Source organism: Telmatherina bonti (genome assembly GCF_933228915.1).
Source record: "Telmatherina bonti genome assembly, chromosome: 8".
NCBI classification, from domain to species: Eukaryota; Metazoa; Chordata; class Actinopteri; order Atheriniformes; family Telmatherinidae; genus Telmatherina; species Telmatherina bonti.
Window position 1 is genome coordinate 25394471 of NC_136626.1, and position 24234 is coordinate 25418704.

The 24234-nt window shown below is 36.9% G+C and overlaps 3 protein-coding genes across 3 annotated transcripts; 1 reads left to right on the plus strand and 2 right to left on the minus strand.

The window, feature by feature from the left end:
- Positions 1-1316: 1316 nt before the first annotated feature.
- On the minus strand, positions 1317-12002 carry LOC306760018 (cytochrome P450 2J6-like; the record flags this gene model as incomplete). The annotated part of the gene is made up of 9 exons (XM_079245772.1): positions 1317-1492; positions 1734-1875; positions 1958-2145; positions 2329-2470; positions 3377-3553; positions 11045-11205; positions 11273-11422; positions 11542-11704; positions 11799-12002. The coding sequence occupies 9 exons, from the start codon at positions 12000-12002 to the stop codon at positions 1317-1319; spliced, it is 1503 nt and encodes a 500-aa protein (XP_079101898.1).
- A 2280-nt stretch (positions 12003-14282) lies between these two features.
- LOC306759912 (cytochrome P450 2J6-like) lies at positions 14283-18246 on the minus strand (the record flags this gene model as incomplete). The annotated part of the gene is made up of 9 exons (XM_079245659.1): positions 14283-14458; positions 14695-14836; positions 14918-15105; positions 15288-15429; positions 15589-15765; positions 16928-17088; positions 17156-17305; positions 17805-17967; positions 18061-18246. The coding sequence occupies 9 exons, from the start codon at positions 18244-18246 to the stop codon at positions 14283-14285; spliced, it is 1485 nt and encodes a 494-aa protein (XP_079101785.1).
- A 1846-nt stretch (positions 18247-20092) lies between these two features.
- Positions 20093-23077, plus strand: uqcrh (ubiquinol-cytochrome c reductase hinge protein). Its single transcript, XM_079244875.1, has 4 exons — positions 20093-20227; positions 20528-20572; positions 21748-21909; positions 22845-23077. The coding sequence occupies exons 1-4, from the start codon at positions 20183-20185 to the stop codon at positions 22875-22877; spliced, it is 285 nt and encodes a 94-aa protein (XP_079101001.1). The 5' UTR covers positions 20093-20182; the 3' UTR covers positions 22878-23077.
- Positions 23078-24234: the final 1157 nt, after the last annotated feature.

Here is a 24234-nt window from a genome sequence, read left to right on the forward strand (position 1 = left end):
CAAACCCAGTGTGATGCCAAGCAAAACCCAAATCTTAAATCTTCCAATTCTCTGAAAATGAATCCTGAAAAAAGAAACCATATAAATGTAATAATGTAAAATTGAAATAAGAAAAAAAAATCAAAGAACAAATAAATGAAAACATACATACATACAAACATACATTAGATTTCATGAATTGATTTTCCACAACAGCTGACAAGTTGTTTGTTTTTATTTCAAGCTGGTTTCTTAATAAAGGCAAGAAAGAATTCATCACTGATTGAAAGATTTTCACCTTGGCTATAGCATAACAGTGTCTGTTTCTTTAAATATGGAGCGAAGAATCCATATCGATACATTTACAAAGAGACAATTATCAGAACATCCTTTTAGGTTAAGAATTACCATACTTGCTTTCAGTACTCAACATAGTCAGACCCACCAATTTCTCATATGGCAGGATGGTATTAAGCACTCTGAGTGCATTAAAGAGACAGAAACAGTGATGACAGAAAACAAATGCTAATTGTTGTTGTTGTTGTTTTTTTTAAAAACAAAAACAAAACAAAACTAATACTTTCGCTTCTTATTTGTTGTTTTTTTAATACTTCCCAACAAGTTGCAGTTCTCAGAATGTTATCAGTAATATTGCCATGATGAAAGATAAAACTGGGGAAAATTTTCAGGTTTTTCTTCTTTTTATGATTATTTTTTTTAACCCCTGTTTTACTAGGCAAAGGCTTGAAATCAAATATTTTCTTTTATGAGAACAGCCTGGCCAATATGACAGCAATAACACTAATGTAAGAAGGTTTACACAGAACAACATAATATACAAAGTATATTAAAACACATATTAAAACAAGGACCATTCACCACATCAAATCATATCATACAACAAAGCATACCATAAAAGCTGCACCCTTCTGACCAGGTGAATTATATATTTTTTTTCTTTAGCAGGTACAGACTAGACCTGCCACAGTTAGTCAATTAGTCAATCATAATAGTCCAGTGCCTTGTTTTCATTATTTTACTGCAAGCTAAAAAATTCATTAAAAGTTGTTGTAGGAGCTCTCATGTTAATTGTCTTTGTTTTGAGCACATAACATTTTGCAATAATACTTCAAGCTGGAGTCTAATGATGGTTATGTAAAAACAGCTTCATGCGGTGCCATGAGCTACCATTTACATATGACCCAAGTATTTCCAAAAATAACTAGGGAATTACTAAAATATTTATTAGTTACAGCCATGTCCAGACTTTCCACATGGTTTGGACAATTTAAGTGAGTCATTTGTCCAGTGTTTTCAAAAACCTTACGTGTTTGCTCTTAACGTGAAGTTGCACAGATTTTGTATTCTTTCGGGGCCAGAGTGATTCCAGAGCAATAATCCAACACAGGATCCACCCCATCAGGCATAGAGAAGGTGAAGTGTTGCATGAAAGAGGTAAAGAAAAGAAAAAGCTCCATCCTGGCCAGGTTCTCTCCCAGACACAACCTTTTACCTAAAACAAAGAACAAAAAAATGTTTAAAATATTTTTCTTTTTTTTCCCCACCATTTTTTTAAAAACACTTCATTGGTGTCAAAAGCAATTAATCTGATTACAAATGAAAATAGCCAATAATCAGCAACATGTGTACTCTGGTTTCTGGACTCTTTATATAAAGCTCACTGCCATTGTTTGAAGGATCCCCCAGGTGCATGAGTACACTTTAAATAAAATTTTTATTATGTTGCTTCTCACCAGCTGAAAAAGGAATGAAAGCCGCTCGTTTCACAAACTTGCCCTCCTCATTCAGAAAGTGTCCTGGATTGAAGGTGAAAGGTGTCTCCCACTCATTCTGATCAAACAGTGCTGAAGCCAAGTTGGGAATTATCATCACTCCCTGGTGAATAAAAACATGGTTTTTAGGAAACATACAACGTAAAACTGTGGTGGTATTGCACTAAATTGATCTGAAACATTACCTTTGGGATTGTGTATCCTCCCAGCTGCACTTCTCTGTTGGTACCATGAGGTAAACTGAGAGGAACTATGTTGCCCATCCTCTGGATCTCATGGATAACAGCATCTGTGTAGGGCAGCTTTGCACGATCTTCCATGGATGGCTGTCTAGACTGTCCAATCACTCTGTCTATCTCAGCCTGGACTTTCTCTGTTCAAAACACAGAATTTAGAATACAAAGTTTGATGGAAACACTGAAATTTCATTGAAAATTTTACTGGAAAATTTGTTATAATGTATCCAGACATTTTCACAGCTTTTTAAGGGCCTTTTGACACTTCTCAACTCCCAGTTAGTTAGAAGTAGAGCCTTCACTGGTCTGTCTGCTCTCACCCTGGATCTCAGGATATTTTGCCATGTAGAGGAAAGCCCAGCGCAGGGTGGTGGATGTGGTCTCTGAGCCAGCCACAAATAGATCCAGAACACATATAATCAGGTTTTCATCATCAAAAGTGTTGCCTTCCTGCCCTTTGTTCTGAAAATACAAATAAATACAGATGTTAAGTTGATGCTTAAGCTGATGCTCATAGAAGAGGAATTCAAAATCAGCATTTTGACTTGTGGTTGTGAAAAATCTGTGTACTCTTAAATGCTTGTTTCCCCAGCTAAGAAGCATTATTTATTTATACAATTACTTTACATTGAAAGACAGTCTCAAAATCAAACATTTTGTAACTTGTAAATCAGTTGGGTTTTTTTTTCATCAAAAGTCTTGTTATACTGCTCTTTGTTCTGAGAATACATACTTCAGTAACTTAAAGGCTAAAAGATTTACGCACTTTTGCATTTTTCTCATTCACCAGCCAAGAGTGTTGCTACAAAATATCATGTCAGTACAACAAACAACCAGGGACTAGTGATGATGTGAGCACTTTCTATGTCGAAGTTATATTACTTAGTCACAGAGTAAAACATAAAAACCTGTAATCAACTAGAATAGCATTTGGAAAGCGCAGACCTCTGCCAAGCGGTTATTTCCATCCTTATTGGGAATAATTCTTTTAAATATTCCTGTGTTCACAATTCCTTCCAGATCAGTCCCAGTATTTAATGGATTCAAACTTTGACCAAGATACACTCACTTAGTTGTTTTTTTTGCTAATGAAGAGGCAGACAGATAAATACAGGAAAAAACACAACGTCCTTGGTGGAGGTAATTATTAAGCCCAGTATTGTACAAAATATATTGATAGTACAGCACAACTATCAATAAAAGTGAGAGCTTATCAGCTCAAATGCATTTCTGACATGCTATTGATGTTGCAAGAGGGTCCAATATGCAGAATGTGGTGACATCTAGTGGTGCAAACATGAATCACTGTGAATGCACATACATACAACATAAATAAATGTCTAGTTCTCATGAGTATCTTATAGTTACCATCTGGATCTCATTCAGGTAGCAGTCGATGTAGTCTCTAGGCTCAGAGGAATCCCAGGTCTTCTTGTGCTCATTTAGCTCTATTCGTATGAAGTCCTTCACATCACTCCAGATCTGCTTGACTGTCTGATGTGGGCCAGGCAGACATCTCATCAGCCAAGGGAATGAATTATAGAGCTGCACAGAGAAAAAGATTGGAACTGTCTTAGAGCTATTTTTAGGGAGGACTAAAACATTTCAGCACAAATTAAATGCTTTGTGGTGGAAAATACTCTGGTCTTGAGAAGTTGTAATACATCTAAGAGTCAACTGTCTTCTTACAATGAACATTTTATTATAAACTAATACAAGCACACGCTGGAGCTTGGAGAGAGAACTCTCTCTGCAGATGCTGAAGTAACACCCAATTATAAACCATGCTTAACTCCTCCTAGTTGCTGAGCACACCATATGAAACAATCATTATCTCTTATTTAAGACTAAACTGAACTCACTAAGCATAAATCACTTACTATATTACTTTATTACCTTTAACCTCTAACCTTTAGACAACTGGTCAACCAAGCAGTTGACAAAAACCGATGCCCTGCAGGAAACTCTTCCTGTCTCAGACTTTGTCTGCACATTCCAGACAAGGATCATATAACTTAAAGAAAGCTTTGTGCATAGACACAAAACACAGCAGGATCACAGCAAATCAATGCATATATGTCTAATACTTAATACAAACCAAACTCATAACAATTTTCCCCAACACACTCCCTCCTCTTGGTCCTACAGGACCAACAATAAGAAGAGAAATTGTTATCAGAATGCAAAAATACATACAGAAGACAACATTCTCAAAACATCAGGAGCCTCATGCCTATAAGGTTTTAAAAGAATCTTTCAGAAATTACAATAGTGAGGAGCCATTTGCTTCAGCTTCAAAATCTGAGTCTAACAATAAATGTAAGAAAAGTGGAAACAAATCATTCCTCTTAGGGGGTGACAGAGGTGTAGTGAAGACACTGTCGGCGTTCTGGTGGGACTTGGCATATCACAGTGGCAGTGGAGCGCTTTTTTGTCTTCACCTCACACTGATCTTGCTTGAGAGCGAAGGCTGGTCTTCAGGCGTGAGAGTAGACTATCTCACTTACCCACGCAACCACAGGGATTATTCTGCCCTTTGTTGGGTGGTGCGTTATTCTTCTGTAATTTCAGACTGAAGAGCTTCAGGAGGTTCAAGCAATCTGTAGTGCCAAGCAGCTCACTCTGCGACCTTTACCGCTGTCTGGGTCGCCAGGAAAACCTGAAATGGCCTAAACCATCGATGTTGGTTCCAGTGCTGATGATTAAAGCTTCTTATCAGGACAAAATCTCCAGGCTGAAGTGAATAGAGCTGCGTAGATGCTGATTCATGAAGGGCAGCTTTCACCTGTGTGCAAATGCCTGAAAAGGGTTCTTATGAGGTTAGGACAATATGTTAAAACATTACTTTCACACAGAGCTGTGTCTGAACAGGCAGTCTTGGAAGGAACCATGCCCACTTGGGTGAGGGTCCTGCAAAAAGAATCACAAAAAGGCCCATGTTTCCATGTTACGCATGCGCATGTACATCAGAACCAGAAAAAGTACTTTTGGTCCAAGGAAGACCTGAAAAGAGAGCCAGAAGGAAATTTCCCCATCTGCAACCTGTGGGAGGAAAACATTCAGGAAAATGGCATCCAGAAAGTCATTCATAAGAGAGCGCCAAAACATGGACTTGTTTTCAGCTAAAGAGTAAGCTCAAGTAACGAGAACTGAGACGGGAGAGCTGCAGCCTCCACCATGTCACAGTCAGAGCAAACAGCATCAAAAGGAAAATCAAGTCAGGGTCAACTAGAGGTCGGTCAGGGGCCAGGCCTGGGGGGTGCAGAGGATAGTCAGTTAAAGCTAAACAGTCATGGAGTAAAACATGAACAATACAAAGCAACAGTTAGGGCCACTCATTTATCTGGTAGGTAATCATTCAAAGTAACCAAATTCATTTAATTAATTATTGCAAAGTTCCTATCAGGTAGTCTCATCTTAACCAACAACCAGAAAAATCCTCTAGCACTGCATAGCAGGACATGTGTCAAACTGGACTCCCAGCAGTCTGACCAACACTTATCCATGCTGGAATCTCCTTTCTGATTTACTGCTCGTGTTGTTTATGTCATGTCTGCTAAATGACAGAAGCAGAACCACACTGAAGAATCTCTGCATATATTAAATAAAGCTCATTCAGAACTGTTGATTTAATCTCTCTCAGACTCCAACAGACCCATTCAGGAGCAACACACACAAAACTGAGATCATAATAAGACTGGCTTTCTATTCCAAATATATTGTAAACATAAGCATAAGCATAAAGCAACAAGATGTAAACCCATCTTTAACAGCTGGACTTCAGGTACTGAACAGCCAGAGACCTTCAGGTCATAATAAAGCTGTTTGTTTTCTATCTACATTTGAACTTAAGCAGCATTTAGAAACAAACTTCTAATACTGATGGTAAAGCTGTTTTCATCTACAACAACACGACGCACACATGTACGTGCACACACTCACAACAGCATTTCTTCCTTAATGATTTTAATGCAAAGAAAAGGCCAAGGCTAACTGTTTAGCATAGTTAGCTTAACTTTGGAAGTATCAATACTGTTACAAATAATCTGCCTCATATTCATGTTATTTTGAGGACATACAGGGCTTAAATGACTTGTTTGTTTACTTATTAAGCGTGTTAACTAAGAGACTGGTCTGTTTACTGGCAGCCATCGCAAGAGTTGCTTCTACTCTTTAAACAAAAATCATCTGATGTGTATTTTAACCACTGAGCATATCTGCTTTAATTCAAAATAATGAATTCAGATTAGGGATAAAACACCAAGCTGTCAGCAAATAAAACACGGAGATTGTTGTACTTGTGTTGCATTCGCTGAAGTCGGGAAATTACAAAACTACCTTCTTATTTAATGTCATATAGCGGCTTATTTTTTCTCTTTTGACATCTATTCTGTCTCAAACATTAAAAACTTAGTATTCATCACTTTTTTTTTTTTTTTTTTTTTTTTAAAAGGCGGCAGAATTTGACACCTTTTTTTTGTTTTTTATAAGGCACAGCGTGCCAGAAGTTGACTAGTCTGTATGAACTGTTCAGCTTCCCTGCAGCAGAGCAGAGATGTCTGTGACATTGTTCACTTGCAGAAGTCTGCAGGAGTGCAAAATTTTATACATGCTCATAAATGTGGTATAAAGCTAAGCAGAAACAGTGAGTAAATGTTTGGTTGTAGGGCCTCATTTATTGGCCTGGCCTTGTGGATTATCATTCAGCTCGTATCACTCGATCTGCTCAGGAGTCAGACGCACCACAGCCACCATGCTCTCCTCCAATCAGCATACAATCAGAAATTCATGCCAGGAAGTGCCCGACACATGTTCATCAAAGCTTCCTGGTAGATAAATCAGGTTCATATGTGTAAATAACAAAGAGTAACATGTAAAGGATCAGAAAGTAGGCAAAAGTTCAAGGAAGGAGATCCAGGTTTTCCACAGAGAACTGAGTGAACCGAACAGTCTTTCTGACAGAATCAGGGTGCAGCTTATTCCAGAAAACATCATCTGACTCTGTAGTCGGGGTGGGATTTGTGCTGAAAATTCCACAACTGAAACACAGTCTGAGGACAAGGAGGATCCATCACCTCCAGAGGTCAAAGGTGAAAATCCAGCTCAAATGTCCACCATAGGAGCCATATCCACACTGTTCACAGTCACAACCAACAGGGCTCTGCCAGACCCTCTGGTTCCTGGATCCCCAGGCCCCATCAGCAGCGGCCGGGTCCATGCAGCCACATCTGCATATCAGGTTCTGCTCCAGGACTCAGAGCTGACACAGAAGGGAGGTGGAATGATGCTGTAGGTTGTAGGGACCGTTTCTGCTCCAGTCTCCTGACTGACCACGCGTGACACCCAGAACTCTACGGTGACCCGGATCAAGAACTCACTCTCCCCCAGCCCCTCCTCTGAATCCCCTCAGGCAGGACAGACAATTTTAGGACCCTGTGGACCAAGCTGCATGCTGACAAGGGTTTAGAAGGGAACGCTGCAATGTGTCCAACACCATACAGCAGACGAGCTTTTGAGACTGAACCATTTGGTCATGTGGTGTATTTTCTTCTCCAGTAAGGGGAAAATAAAGATCATAGCCTCATAATTATAATAGTTTTCTTCTGAATCCTGAGGCAAACATATTATGTGGACCATGTTCTGTGCTGTGAACATCATGTAACTTGAACATTACATTGTAATTGTGTGTGTGAGACTATATTATCAGTGGATTCATAACTCAGTTCTCTCCTGGGAAAGCTGAACATGATCTTGCTAAGAAGATACACTTGTTCTGAGAACTTCTCTTCTTGCCGTTCGCTCACATTTAGCTAAAGTGAATTTATTGCAAGAGAAATTTACTCTAGCAAAGTTACGTTGGTTCACCATTCCTATTTTAAGGTCAAGAATTTTCTTTTTTTCCTAACATTATGCTTATTTTCAGCATCCTTCAGCTGCATTATTTATTTCCAGTTTATCTAGATTTATTTAGACATGCTAGGCATAAATTAATAATTGCAGTAGTAAAGGAATAAAAATCACCTTATGAATGTCTGAAAGGGAACAGACAGAAACCTAAGCTTATTGCCTACACAATGTACAGTAATTTAACATAATAAGTTCCTAATACTATAAATCACATCTCTCACATTTCTGATTTTTCATTCTTAATATGTTGTTGCTCTTTAAAATGTTCTCAGGTGATAATAAAGAATTGCTTTTCCTTAGGAAAAGGTTTCCACATTCATACAGGGAGTGGCTTTTATGCTCTTATAAAAGCTTTAGGAAGAAAAGCACAAGCAGCTATTTTACACAGGATTTATATGTTTGTTTCTGCCTAACATGCTATGACATCATCTCCTTCAGTGAGCAGAAGGCCTTTAATGAACACACTCTTTTCCTCACTTCCTTCTCTCATACATTTTTTGTTGTTTGTTTTTTTTTTTCTTTTCTTTTTTTTTTTTCTTACTGCAGTAAATTAGATTTTACACAAACAATTCACTTCAACAGTTGGATGAATGCATGTGAATGGGTCGTGCCCCCACGTTTGTCTACCCCCACACAAGCTTCTAGGCTCTCCTGCGAGAGTCCGGTGTGGCTTCACAAGGCGTGGTTTTAATTCTCCACACAATCAGTCCAATCAAGTTTAACACAGGAAATTTTACACAACCACCCCAGTTTCCCCTCACATGAAGACAGAGATTTCAACTTCTTAATGGTGCTGTACATCAACCTCCTACTGCAAAGGAACTAGTTCTGTTTGCAGCGGATGTACACAGAGGGTCAATCCCACACCTTTGTAGAATTATCAGGCAAAATTCTCAATGTCTCCAGAAACCAGCCCACACAGTTTCTTCTCTGTTCCTCCTCACTCAAGATGGCTTTCCTCTCAGTTTTCTAACTCAAGGTTGGCCTGGTCTTGCTTCTCGAGCTCACAGGACTTACTGACTAATTTACTGGTCTCGGTCTTGTAACTCACAAGATTTACTGGTCTGGTCTTGCTACGTCTAGCTCACAGCACTTACGACTTGGTCTTGTTACTCACGATTTTTAACTTAAACTTTAACTTAAACTTAACTTAAACTCACAGGATTTTATTTATGACGTCAACCTGATCTCGTCTTAAGTTATTCTCTTATCCCTTGAGTTATTCTTTCGATGAGGAGGTGAGGAGGAGAATCCCTGTCACAATGAGAATAATGAAGACAATTGACCACAAAACAGAAAAATATTGTGATTATTAATTAAGATATTGATTATTAATTTGTGATAAATTTCTAGTAATGTTTGACTCCAGTTTGAGTCTAAAAATTAATATAAATTTAGAATAACACTTCTCACCATTGTCTTTTCACACTGGTTCAGAAGGAGTCCTGGCGTAGTCGACCACGGGTGGGAGAAAGACGTCCTGTCCTCTGAAATTCTCTAATTGAGGTTCTTAGGATGAATCTGTGGATTCAGGTGGCCAACCCGTCTAACCCCAACCTGGGCGGACTGACGCAGGATCCCGAGACGAGCCCCCAAAAACTGTGGTGGAAAATACTCTGGTCTTGAGAAGTTGTAATACATCTAAGAGTCAACTGTCTTCTTACAATGAACATTTTATTATAAACTAATACAAGCACACGCTGGAGCTTGGAGAGAGAACTCTCTCTGCAGATGCTGAAGTAACACCCAATTATAAACCATGCTTAACTCCTCCTAGTTGCTGAGCACACCATATGAAACAATCATTATCTCTTATTTAAGACTAAACTGAACTCACTAAGCATCAATCACTCACTATATTACTTTATTACCTTTAACCTCTAACCTTTAGACAACTGGTCAACCAAGCAGTTGACAAAAACCGATGCCCTGCAGGAAACTCTTCCTGTCTCAGACTTTGTCTGCACATTCCAGACAAGGATCATATAACTTAAAGAAAGCTTTGTGCATAGACACAAAACACAGCAGGATCACAGCAAATCAATGCATATATGTCTAATACTTAATACAAACCAAACTCATAACAATTTTCCCCAACAGCTTACAGCTTTTTGTCAAATGTTTGGCCCATATGCTCATTATAAGCTTGATAGCCAAATTATCATTTTCACAAAAGGTTTTTTTTCCCATTATTTAAAATGAGACAGAGACAGAAATAACAATCAGATTAAATTTGATCACAGTCATGGACAGAAGATGTCTGGTTTGCCAGTCAAGCCACCAGAAGAAAACACACTTACCTTCTTCACAGTCACTATTTGTTAGCTTCACCAATAATTTTCTAAGTAGAAGGGGAAATTCTGTTGTCCTATTGAAATGTAAAATAAATCAATAATCTTTTATGTAATTGCATATATTGTATATTTAGTACACGGCCAAGGATGCTGTCAAGCTTGCTAGTGGTGCTTGTATTGGCTAATATCCATGCTCTATTATTCAGTATCCCAAGTACTAAGCCCCTAGTTATGATCATAAATATTGAATTTTAAAAACATGACATTTCGATGCCCACATCAATCAATCGCTGATTTGAATGATGGTTTTATTTATTTTCATTTAAACTTTCTATTACCAGGTAAGTCCCACTGAGATTACAAAACCCCTTTTTGGGAGGCCGACAAAGCCAGAAAAAGGACAAATTCCATTACAAGCAGTAATTATTAAAGAAAAGGAAAACATTTAAAACGTCTAAGTGAGATCAGTTTTAAGTCAGTCTGTTGGCTGCTCCAGGATGCAATCGGGCCGAGAATTTAAAAGCCTTTTTGTCAAGTTCAGTGCAAGCTTTGCAGACTGTCATTAAAATAAAATCATTAGAGCGCATGCAATTGTCACTTGACTTTAACTAAATCTAATCAGAACGGTTATAGAAGAGAAGGCCAGGAATTGATTTTTGATAATATAATACCAATGTGAAAGTCTGTGTATGGTTAAGAAGGGCCACTGAACTCTGGCATAAAGGGTGTAGTTGTTAGCCAGAGCTTAGCAGTCTTAGGGGACTGTTTTACAGTCTATTTTTACAAACATGGAAAGCAGTATTGAGATATAATTAGTCGCTTTAAAATCCACTACCTGTGGCCAAATGGAGCCTTCAATCTGGAGTGCTTTGCCAAAAAATAGCATCAGTGTCTTGAACTTCTCATCGGTGTACTCAAAGCGACGGCCGAAAACCAGATGGCAGATGATGTTGGAAATGGTGTTGTTGATGATGAGGTGTGGACTGAATGCCTTTCCTGCAAGATTGAACAAAACCTGTTAAATTGTGTACTGTCTTATTTTAAATGTTTCTCAAATATATACCTTTATAGCTTCTGAACTCTTTTGCACAGTGTGAATATTCATCCAGGATGACTGGCTCAAGAGACTTCTTTCCAAATCCAAAATATCTGAGGGTTGAAAGTGCAAAACGCCTCTGTTGCTTCCAGATGTTCCCATTACTGAAAATCACACCTTACCAGCAAAAGACAAGATGAAATAAAGCAGTCAAACATACATTAATTTTGTGGACTTCTTTATTTTGAAAGAATGGAAAATATCCTAGTTTGTGCATGTATGCTTTGTCGTCTTACCCAGGCCACCTGCTATATCATCCTGTATGGGGAAATCTGGGCGGTCAACCACACTGTCTCCTTTTGTTACCAGTGCTTCTTTAAGAGCCTCCAACCTGTTTAACACCACTGCCCATTTCTGACCAAATCGTAGGCTGAACACATCCCCGTATGTTTTTGTCAACTGAAGAGAAAGATGAGAGCATGACTCATAAATACAGATATCAGTCAGATGAACATTTTCAAGTAACCTATTACTTTTTAATATGTCTTGATACCTCTGTTAGGCTTTCATGTGCCCTGCTTTGGTCCACGGTGAATATGTTGCCCACAATTGGAAGAGCTCGAGGTCCTGGAGGGAATCCAGCTGGTCGTCGGTTTTTAATATAATCTGCAGTGAAGATGAAAACCACCGCAAAGAGTAAAAGACTCTTAAAATCAAATCCAATATACGATCCAGTCATGGAAAAAAATGAATCCATTTTGCAAGCATGGAAGACTGCAAGACTGATTTTCCTTCCTTCTTCTGTTTAATGAAGTGCGAATGCTGTACACCCACAGGGAAAGGTAAAACAATTTCAGCACTCTGTCTTTAAGGGAGCAAAGCTCAATATTGTTATCTCATTTCTTTTGAGTTCTTATTCAAATATTGAGGCCCTGAACTCTGTCCTCTATAAACTCAAAAAAGGATGGTGAAACACTGTTAATCAGTAGCCCTATAATTATTCTGACATGAAAACTTCTAAGTACTTGAAGACAAACAATCATTTGGAGAGAATTGATGAAAAAATTTGGATTAGGGTGTCTGGTTTGGCAATAGAAGCATCATTCACGGATTGATAGGTTATTAGTTTGGTTTTTCTTTGTCCTAGTTAAAATGTCAAAAAATTGTCTCAAGAAAGAAACTGCATTCCTCATTGCTCATAATCGTCAGTCTGTCAGTGTCTACAGTAATGTGCTCAATGTGGAACAAAGCATGATGCACATTTTGAAGTGAACTTTTGTGTTTTAATATGTCTTCATACCTCTATTACACTTTCATGGGCCCTGCTGTAGTCCATGGTGAATATGTCGAATGAGTCTGTAGGGTCCCTGCATTAGCAGTGTGCTACAGCACAAATGACTGTTCGGCATTTTGAGTTGTCAAGAATAAAACATTTTTATGACTGCAGCCTATTCACCAGTTAACGAACATCTTCATCTGTAATTTCTCTGAGAAGTTTTTTTCACACAATATTTTTTATTATCGAGAAGTGGTGTTGGGTGATAAAGTGAGGAAGGCACCTCAGGAATAATTAAGGCTGCTGTGGAACAAGTACAAAAACCCACAGATCAAGACAAAAACAGACAAATAACAGATGCCAAAATAAATACGAGTAAACTTCAGATTATAAATTTACAGCTGTAAATTTTGATAAAAGCATTTAAGTCTTCACATTCAGAACATCTTTGCGATAAAATCCTCTGCAGGGTTAAAAGTGGGCATATAACATTTTTTTTCCTTAGTTCATGCAAGTGTGTGATTCTCTACAGCAGATATTTTTGACTAACAAGTTTTCTAACTTCGTAGCGCAAGCACTCATGTATTCTACAAGTTCTTATATCAAAGGTTTAATATCCTGCTTTTTGGCATCTATTTACCTTCAAGCAATCACCTCATATTGAATACAAACTAAACAAGATATGACTGTTGACTTCATAGGGAACAAGAGTAAACCAAACATCCTGGAAGAAGAGGCGAAGGTGCTGGAGAAATGCAAGTACCCTGAAGTTCAGCTGGACAACAGACTATGGAAATGCAACACATAGGCCATCTGCAGAAAAGAGACAGAGCAGACTGTACTTCTGAAGGAAGTTGAGACTATTTAACGTCTGCACCAAGATGTTGCATATCTTCTGTAAGTCTTTTGTGGAAAGTGAAATCAGCTTTGCAGCCAACTGTTGGGAAGCATCATCAGAGTCAGAGACAACAAGACACTGAACAAACTAATCAAGAAGGCTGGTGCTGAGCTTGGAATAACTCCAGAGCCTGGAGCTGATTGGAAAGAGTGCTGCACAAGCTGCAGAAGATAACAGATGATTCCTCACATCCTCCATACAACACAGTAAAGAAACAACAAAGGCTTTGTCAAGCGAAACAGGCAGGTACCAGAGATTCCTGTTAGAAACCATCACCCTCCAGAACAATGAAAAAAAATCTTCTAATTGAATATCATTACTTTCAATTTAAAGGGGAAAAAGTCTATTACAAAACTACAATTTTTCTCTGGGATTTATAAGGTTTTTTTTTAATTTCATTTCATTCAATTCAGTTCATTTAATTTTTAAGTGCCTTATAACCATGTTATGTTAGTGTGCAGTTATAATGTTATTTTGTTCATCTCCACCCAAGTTTAGTCCATAAAAAAATATCTAGGAGCTTTAATAGGTTTTGCTCTGGTGGACATGGGAAATTCCATGTGTTATTACTGAGGCATGATTAAATGCAGCCACCAGAGGACAGCATTATAGTATTTTCTGGCTGGATACACTGTTAGGCTTTCATGCAGATTTACTCTTCCTTGAGGATCTGTTTAACCTGTATTTAGCCATAAAATGCAGGTTTACTATTTAACTTTGTATTGTAATATGAATGTAAGTACTTTACTGTCTATGTCATCAGTGCTTCATAGAACCATCTGATTCTTGTGTTCTGACTGATGATGTAGATTTGTGCTATATAGGTGTGCTTAGTCATGAACTGAGTCATAACAGTGCTGCTCCTAACGTGAAGTTGCACAGATTTTGTATTCTTTCGGGGCCAGAGTGATTCCAGAGCAATAATCCAACACAGGATCCACCCCATCAGGCATAGAGAAGGTGAAGTGTTGCATGAAAGAGGTAAAGAAAAGAAAAAGCTCCATCCTGGCCAGGTTCTCTCCCAGACACAACCTTTTACCTGAAACAAAGAAAAAAAAATGTTATAGATCTCTTTCTTTTTTTCGCACAATTTTTTTTAACACTTCATTGGTGTCAAAAGCAACTAATCTGATTACAAATGAAAATAGCCAATAATCGGCAACATGTGTACTCTGGTTTCTGGACTCTTTATATAAAGCTCACTGCCATTGTTTGAAGGATCCCCCAGGTGCATGAGTACACTTTAAATAAAATTTTTATTATGTTGCTTCTCACCAGCTGAAAAAGGAATGAAAGCCGCTCGTTTCACAAACTTGCCCTCCTCATTCAGAAAGTGTCCTGGATTGAAGGTGAAAGGTGTCTCCCACTCATTCTGATCAAACAGTGCTGAAGCCAAGTTGGGAATTATCATCACTCCCTGGTGAATGAAACATGGTTTTTAGGAAACATACAACGTAAAACTGTGGTGGTATTGCACTAAATTGATCTGAAACATTACCTTTGGGATTGTGTATCCTCCCAGCTGCACTTCTCTGTTGGTACCATGAGGTAAACTGAGAGGAACTATGTTGCCCATCCTCTGGATCTCATGGATAACAGCATCTGTGTAGGGCAGCTTTGCACGATCTTCCATGGATGGCTGTCTAGACTGTCCAATCACTCTGTCTATCTCAGCCTGGACTTTCTCTGTTTAAAACACAGAATTTAGAATACAAAGTTTGATGGAAACACTGAAATTTCATTGAAATTTTTACTGGAAAATTTGTTATAATGTATCCAGACATTTTCACAGCTTTTTAAGGGCCTTTTACACTTCTCAACTCCCAGTTAGTTAGAAGTAGAGCCTTCACTGGTCTGTCTGCTCTCACCCTGGATCTCAGGATATTTTGCCATGTAGAGGAAAGCCCAGCGCAGGGTGGTGGATGTGGTCTCTGAGCCAGCCACAAATAGATCCAGAACACATATAATCAGGTTTTCATCATCAAAAGTGTTGCCTTCCTGCCCTTTGTTCTGAAAATACAAATAAATAAAGATGTTAAGTTGATGCTTAAGCTGATGCTCATAGAAGAGGAATGTTTTATGACACTTTCACAAACACTAATTAAATTGTATTACATGCTAACAATAACGGTATACTCATGGTCCTCATAAGTATTCAGTCATAGTTACCATCTGGATCTCATTTAGGTAGCAGTCGATGTAGTCTCTAGGCTCAGAGGAATCCCAGGTCTTCTTGTGCTCATTTAGCTCTATTCGTATGAAGTCCTTCACATCACCCCAGATCTGTTTGATTGTCTGGTGTGGGCCAGGCAAACATCTCATCAGCCAAGGGAATGAATTGTAGAGCTGCACAGAGAAAAAGATTGGAACTGTGTTTAAACTATAGTAAGAGAGGACAAAGACCATGTTTCATCACAAAAAAAAAAATGCTTACACCCACAGTATATGTCAAAAATACTCAAAGAAAATCGGCAAAATAATTGTATTTTTTCTTCCAGTTGAATTATTATAAAGAGATGCAGATAAATTTAGAAAAATAGAATAATGTAATTATCTCATCTAAATTATAATTCACCTGACATGGTTGACTTGCTCCTCTAAAGATATCTCTACTTCACCTCCTTCATATTCACTGTAATCACCAATTGACATTAAGATGACAGAATAATTGATCTTGTTATCTCAAGACAACAGTTACATAATTTTAAAAGACATGGTCAAAGAGAGTCTTTCTGAAACTTTAGGACAGACAGTGGCAGGAAATGAGCAAAATAGCTTACTTCGACTTAGATCCTGACCAGCTGAAATAACCTGACCTTAATCATCATCTTAAAGAAATAAAGTGTCACGAGTTATAGTATGATATGTTGTTATCTTGACAAAAAGCTGGTTTCTTCAGATAAAAAATGACTTAAAACTTTTTCTCATGAGAAAACAAGCTTTTGAATCTCAAGATAACAGAATAAACATTTAGACTTGGGGTGATATCACAATAAATAACTGTCAGAATGGCTGCTCTGCTTCTCTGAAAAAACCCAGTACATTTTGATTACCTCATTTTAACTATCTTTTATTTAATTTCTGACTATTTGATGTAATTTGAAGCTTGTAGTTTTTAAATTTTGCAGAAAAGAAAGATAAAGTAGAAAGACTTCCCGATACATGTTTAGTTGTGAGTTAATTTCTTTTTAAGGTCGCTGTTATTCCAATAATTATTTTTTATGCTTTTAACACCATGGACTTTGTTAAGCAGTAAATGGTAGTTTATACAAAGCAATCACAACAGATATAGTTAACAGGTAGGTATCAGCTGATGCTATTGTGCTCTGGTCTGAGGGAACATACTAAAACCTGCTGTTGTGTTGATTATGATAATCAGCACTGAACATTGAAAACATGACACGTCTTTGCCCACATCAGGGATTCACTGACCTCAATTATATGTTGATTAACAACTTATTGGCAACAACAGCATTGAGATTTAATCACTGCATTTTAAATGTACTACCTGTGGCCAAATGGAGCCTTCAATCTGGAGTGCTTTGCCAAAAAACAGTATCAATTGCTTAAACTTCTCATCGGTGTACTCAAAGCGACGACCGAAAACCAGATGGCAGAGGATGTTGGAAATGGTGTTGTTGATGATGAGGTGTGGACTGAAAGCCTTTCCTGCAAGATTGAACAAAATCTGTTAAATTGTGTATTGTCTTATTTCAAATGTTTATCAAATATATACCTTTATAGCTTCTGAAGACCTCTGCACAGTGTGCAAATTCATCCAGGATGACTGGCTCAAGAGACTTCTTTCCAAATCCAAAAATTCTGAGAGTTGAAAGTGCAAAACGCCTCTGTTGCTTCCAGATGTTTCCATTACTGACAATTACCCCTTTGCAGATAAGGACAAGATGGACAAAGAAGTCACATTCTTTATTCTATTACCTATGCTTTTAGTTTTAAGTCAAGCTTTCAAATAATCTGATTTGCAATCTAAAGATATAAAAATGGAGAAACTGTACACCAAAACACAAATTATATGGATTTTTTTTTTTTTTTTTTTAATTTGAAAATTTGAAAAGACTCAGTGCAGGGTGAAGAGAAACCTTCTAAAGGGTCACAGTATGATTGTCCTTTACCTATGTAAAAGGCAACAACATTTTAGCCTCAGCTTGGGATATGATTTGGGTGAGCTTTCCAAAGGGTTGCATCTGGTTTTGTTTTCCTAGAGTCAACTCTGAAATTCCAACTTCATGTAGTTCATGATTAATTAATTTGTACATACTAACAACAAAGAAGTTTGTTTTAAAAGGTTCTCATGAGAGTGCTTTTAAAGAATGGAGATTTGTGCATATAAAGCTTATGTGTTTGTTTATGTTTTGTCCTCTTACCCAGGCCACCTCCTATGTCATTCTGTAAAGGAAAATCTGGACGGTCAACCATACTGTCTCCTTTTGTTACCAGTGCTTCTTTCAGAGCCTCAAACCCATTTAGCACCACCGTCCATCTCTGACCAAATCGAAGGCTGAACACATCCCCATATGTCTTTCCCAGCTGAGGAGGATATTAGAAAGAGAAAAAAGAACACCTTATATAAGCCAGATAAGCATTTTTAGGTGACCTGCTGTGTTTAGGACTGATAGACACCTCCATTAGGCTTTCATGGGCCCTGCTTTGGTCCACGGTGAATATGTTGCCCACAATTGGAAGAGCTTGAGGTCCTGGAGGGTATCCAACTGGTCGCCGGTTTTTAATATAATCTGCAGTGAAGATGAAAACCACTGCAAAGAGTAGAAGACTCTTTAAATCAAATTCAACACAGGATTCAATCATGGAAAAAAATGAATTCATCTTGCAAACATGGGTGATCAAAGTCAAGACTGTGTTATTCCTTCTTTTTCTATTAAAATAGGCACTAATGTTGTTAGGCAGAAAAAGAATATGAGCACTCTGCCTTCCAGGAGTGCAAAGTTAAGTACTGTTATCTCATTTGAAGTCTCTCTCAAGTTCTCAAGTCCTGAACTCTGGTCCCTATAAACACAGGAAAAGACTGTATAACATCATAGAACACTAATGTAGAATGAGTAGCCATTCAAAATCAATGTAGCAGGGGTGAAAATCACCCAGCGGGTTAATCAGTAAATATTTAAACTAAACAGAGAAATGCAAAGTCATTTGACCCTCACTGAAAGAAACCATTTATACAAAGATGGCTTCAGGTTTGGAAATAAATGGGTTGTCCATCAGTTGACTGTTTGGTAGTTTAATGACAATTTCTTGCATTTCAAATATCAGATGTTTTCAGAAATAACATAATATTCCCAAATATCGCTATTCGTCTATGTGTGAGCATGTGGTCATTGTGGTATGAATGAGCCATTCAGTCTCATTACCTGTGTGCTTCTTGAGCAAATGTGACTTTATTATAAGGCAGTCTGAGTGGTCAAGAGAAAATTTCTATAAACTCTATAAATGCAGTCTATTCACCAGTTAACATTTCCATCTTTAATTTACATTTTGGGATTTTCTTAAATGTATTCATTAGGATGTCAAAGTAAGCTTGCTGCTGATGCTGGGTGAAGAAGCAAGGATGCGCCTCATTGAAACTGTAATCATAAATGTTAGTTTCTGTCTTCTTTTCCAATAAACACTAATTAAGCTACTTACTTAAGTTAAGGAAATATAATAGGTTGTCCATAATAATTAATGCCTGGGACACTGTACTCATGAATTTAAAAAAGAAAGAGTAAAAGAAACTCATTTCTTAGGTGTCCTGATTGATTAAAAACTTGATTTGGAAATAGCATAAGTCACATAACAGAACTGACTCTGTTTCTTTATTAACAGAATATTAGCTGTATTATCTGACTCAGTGATAATAGCATATCTGATATACAGTAATATTAAGTCTTCACAAGTACTTGTTCTAATTCTGTTTTCCATATACAAAAAGATCTATAGGAATCGATAGCATTAGCAAATTTCAGGAGTTAGTGGTCTATGTATGTATGTAGGTATGTATGTATGCACGTATGTATGTATGTATATCAAGAAGCACACAGATAATGAGACTGAATGGCCCATTCATACCACATTGACCACATGCTCACACATAAACGAATAGCGACATTTGGGAATATTATGTTATGCCTGACATATATATATATATATATATATATATATATATATATATATATATATATATATATATATATATATATATATATATATGTATATATTGTTACATAAAACAGGAGCACTTCGTACAGGTTGTTCCTTTTCAATCTTGTGTTTGGATTATCTTATTTGTTTCTTATTTTGTGTTGATTTGGTTTAAAAAATAAATAAAGTAAGCTACCCGAAAATGTCATGACTCGTTAAATTTTTCACACATAACGGAAGTAAAATAAAAATATAGGAACTGTTTTATTCTGACTTCAAAATAAAGACAAACTTGTTGATTATTTTTAAAGTTAAAAAAAGAAGAAAAAAAAAGAAAAGAATAAAGTTAAGGACTTTGCTTCATTCTGCATTTCACTGCCCCTCTAGAATATTCTTATTGTAATAAATCGTTATACGTGTCTTTGTTTCTGCCGATGACTGGACCTACATTGTTGAAAGGTTTATTCTGAAAGTTTCATGTCCGGAAACGGTGTAGTTTGTTTTCACCACTATTAGCTTCTTTCCCATCTTTGCTTGTATGACCTGTGGTGTCCTCCAAGAGCCGCGATTTAACAACTAGTTTGGAAAGGACACACGCATCAGCATCATGGTTTTCGAAGAGAAGATGATCATGAACGGAGAGCCTGAGGATGTTAGTAACGGTTAAATATTTAAGACGACTTTTTTTTTTTTTATCTTTACGACATCTTGTAATTTTTGCTAGCATGCGTACTGTGCTTGACTTATCGTCACTTAGCTTAGCATTAGCTACTCTTATTACAGTTCAGGGTGATCTTTATGACTTGAATTTCTGCAGCAAATTCAAATGTGAATTTTAAGACGTATTAAGTATTCATTTATATTTTATTAATAATTTTTATTGTGTGCCGTGTAGAAATAAGAAAGCACAAGCTAGCTGGCCGATGACTGTCATTGATCGTGTCTCTTTCAGGAGGAGGAGGAAGAAGAGGAGGAGGAGGAAGAGGAGGACATGGTGGTAAGTTAATTAAAGTCCCACACCTTAATATTATGGTATTTTGAGATTATCAATTTCAGCACGGACTACCCTTTAAGCTTGATTCGTTTTTCTGTAAATCGAGCTCAGCAATTTGAGATGTAGAAAACGAACAAGACCAATGATATCAAGATATCTGATTTTTTTTTTAGCCTCTGTTATTAAAAAAAAAAAAAGTGTTGAATCATTGCTTTTGTTCGTATGTTCTTGTTACTCTGGGGATAAAGGGATTGGAGTGGTGTAAATCACCCAACTAGTGGCAAGCTATAGTCATTTAAAGCACTGACCAGGGTTAAGAGTAGTCTGAACAAGCTGGTCAGAAAGGCCAGCTCTGTCCTGGGCTGGACTCTGTGGAGGCGGTGTGTGGGAGGAAGATGTTGGACAGATTCTCTTCCATCATGGACAAAACCTCTCACCCACTGCACCAGACTGTAGAGGAGCTGTAGAGGAGCTTCAGCGGCAGACTGAGACATCCTCAGAGTAGGACAGAGTAATATTGCAGGTCCTTCATTCCCACCACTCTGTACAACTCATCTGTACAGTCATGATACCTTTCCCATTATGTGCCAAAGTGTAAATATGTATTTTGTTGTTTAATCGAGTTTGTTTATTTAAACCTTTATTTATACTTCTACTGGATTTGCTGTGACGTATGTTTCCTTATGCCACTACGTGCAACTTATCCCGCATCAAGACCTGCTGTAACAATGTGAATTTCTCCACTGTGAGATAAAATAAAGTCGAAGTCTGAAGAGACTAATATGTAGATTTGTTTGGTTGCATTGGATTTTGCTTTTAGATTTTTTTTTTTTCTTTACATTTTACTGGACTGTTTTTTTTCCTGTTTGCTAAAAGTCCTTAATTGTAGCCAAAGACGAAGAAAATATACAGAAACGGTCAAACCTTCTTATAATTTCTATTCAGTCTGACTGTCAGAGGATTCCATGCAATGTAAAAACACAAAAAGGAGATACTTGCACACTTGAAGCATTTTTAATTTCTTACCCACTAGTTTCTTGACAAGTTTCACATTTACTTAAGTTGGTCTTGAAAACACATTAGAGACGTAGCTATACAGTATACACTTCTTTAAAAAAGTGCTACATTAAAGGGAACTTGTGAAGATTGGATGCTAAGTGCTGCGTATTCTGTTACAGGATCCTCTTGAAACTGTGCGGCAAAAGTGTGAAGCGACAGAGCACTGCGTTCACACTCGGGAGCGTTTGGAACATTGTGAAACGAGAGTTGGTTCTCGATCTGCGACAGAGGAGGATTGTACTGAGGAGCTGTTTGACTTCCTACATGCTAGAGACCACTGTGTGAGTGTAACGTTTGTCATGTGGATGAAGCAGAAAGATTAAAGATACACATCATAGGAATAGAGATTTATAACTATTTATATGTAATTGTGCATGAAAGTTAGCCTACAAATGGTTCATATTTGTGGGCCTTCAGGGCAACATTAGCGTTTTCCTCTGCATCTGATATTGTTTGGGAGAGTCATAGAGCAATTTGTCTTGAACAGGATATTAAACTTTTTAACATCATAGTTTTTCCAATATATACTTTCACAATTCCTGTATTTAATTTCAAAGAAAGCAGAGTTGATGTAAAAAGCCCTAATCAAGTATGATTTTAGTAACCTTGAGCTTTAAATGTCGTCTTTAAAATGGTTGAAAACTTTATATACAGATTGAGATTTGAGTGTATTCTTTTTATTGGAAGCCACCAATAATACACATTTGCATCTCAGCATATCTGCCTCCCTGCAAGCCTCCTTTATTCTCTTGGAATATTTTAAGGCTTCAGAACATCCCCCTAATGTTTAGAGACAGACTTCTAAGTCACGAGCAACAAAATAAAGGAAACAGTGTGAGAAAAAAGGTGATGAGAGGTCACTAATGGGCATGGGGGAAATGCCTGTTTTATAACTACACAACTTCTATAACTTCTGGCAAGCACGTTGATTAAAGCGGATCTATTTTCTCAGCATTTGTGGCTTTATTGTTCACAACTTCTGTCGATATAAAAAGTCACAGCATGCAGCTTTTTGCTACGTGCTGTAAACATTTTGTACCTAAAAAAACAAAATCTGATTATATAATAAATTTATTATTTGCTTAAAACACGTTTTTCTAGCATTCCACCCAGGGATATTAAATTCCTTGGCTTTACTAAACAGTTTGAGACTGTTGAGTTCATGCTGTTTGTGTTGTTGTTACACTGATTAATTTCCTGTCTTCTCCCTCTATAGGTGTCTCACAAACTGTTCCATTCTGTCAAATGAAGTCCCTCTTGGTAATTGGACCTTCTGAAGATAACATTATTGAAATATTGCATTATCAGAAGAAACTGGTTTTAAATTAATCCATATGTGGATCTGCTGTATGTTGTGACTTTAGAATATATGCTTTATTTGCACATGTGAAACAATTTTGAACAATTGTGTCTGATTGTCAACATGTGATTAAAGTGGATTAAGAACTATATCTTTTGTCATAAATTAATTTTACCAGCAATAATCTAAACCCGGTTTAGAAATGTGAGCCTCTAAAAAATATGGGAATAGAATCCTGCCATCATCTAACAAAATGTTTTGAAACCTTGAAAGTCAGTGTTTGAACATTAAAAATCTGAAATAAAGTTTTGCAGGTCTGACTACAAGTTTTGAAAACTTGGAAAGTATTTTGAATTTCTGAGAAAAAAAAAGTTTGAATCTCTGCAGGCATAACTTACTACCAGAACACAAATAAGTTTTTTCTTGTTTTTGCCAACTTGAGAGCTAGAACAAACTTCTCTCTTCTTGTGGAGGATATAACGGGCTTAATAGAGAAACAACTGCTTAGGCCCTGTGATGGACTGGCACCTGTTCAGGGTGTACCCTGCCTCTCGCCCAATGCTAACTGAATCCCGTGCCTTTAAATTGGATTAAGTGGTTTAGAAAATGGAAGGATGGGTGGCTGACTGGTTAGAAGATGTAGGTGTCCCTCCCCCGGAGGGAGCCTGTTTTTTTTTTCTAGGTTTCCAGAGTGTGAGTGTCGGAGTTAAAAACCAAAGGAATGAGGGAATGCTGCCAAAAATGCAACCATATAACCTTGCAGCAATGTGGATGAAACTATGAAAATTTGAGAATGAATTGCGAGTTTCAAACTCTGCAAAACAAAGACCAGTACTACACCCAGAGTATCGCATACAGAATTATGTTTGCAGAAGATTTTAACATATCTAAACTTGTTTGCATACATGCACACAACAGTTTTCAGAGTTCATATTAAAAGGTTTCAGATGTTTTTTGCTTACTAATGTGGAACAATGTATATATATATATATATATATATATATATATATATATATATATATATATATATATATGTATATATGTATATATATATGTATATATATATATATATATGTATATATATATATATATATATATATATATATATATATATATATATATATGTATATATATATATATGTATATATGTATATATATATATATATATGTATATATATATATATATATATATATATATATATATATATATATATATATATATATATGTATATATATATATATGTATATATATGTATATATATATATATGTATATATATGTATATATATATATATATATATATATAT

Excerpts from the sequence above, each read along its gene's own strand:
- uqcrh (XM_079244875.1), top strand. The coding sequence starts at position 20,183 with ATGGTTTTCGAAGAGAAGATGATCATGAACGGAGAGCCTGAGGAT. Across the intron at positions 20,573-21,747 it reads AGGAAGAGGAGGACATGGTG|GATCCTCTTGAAACTGTGCG; the intron begins GTAAGTTAATTA and ends ATTCTGTTACAG. Across the intron at positions 21,910-22,844 it reads TACATGCTAGAGACCACTGT|GTGTCTCACAAACTGTTCCA; the intron begins GTGAGTGTAACG and ends CTCCCTCTATAG.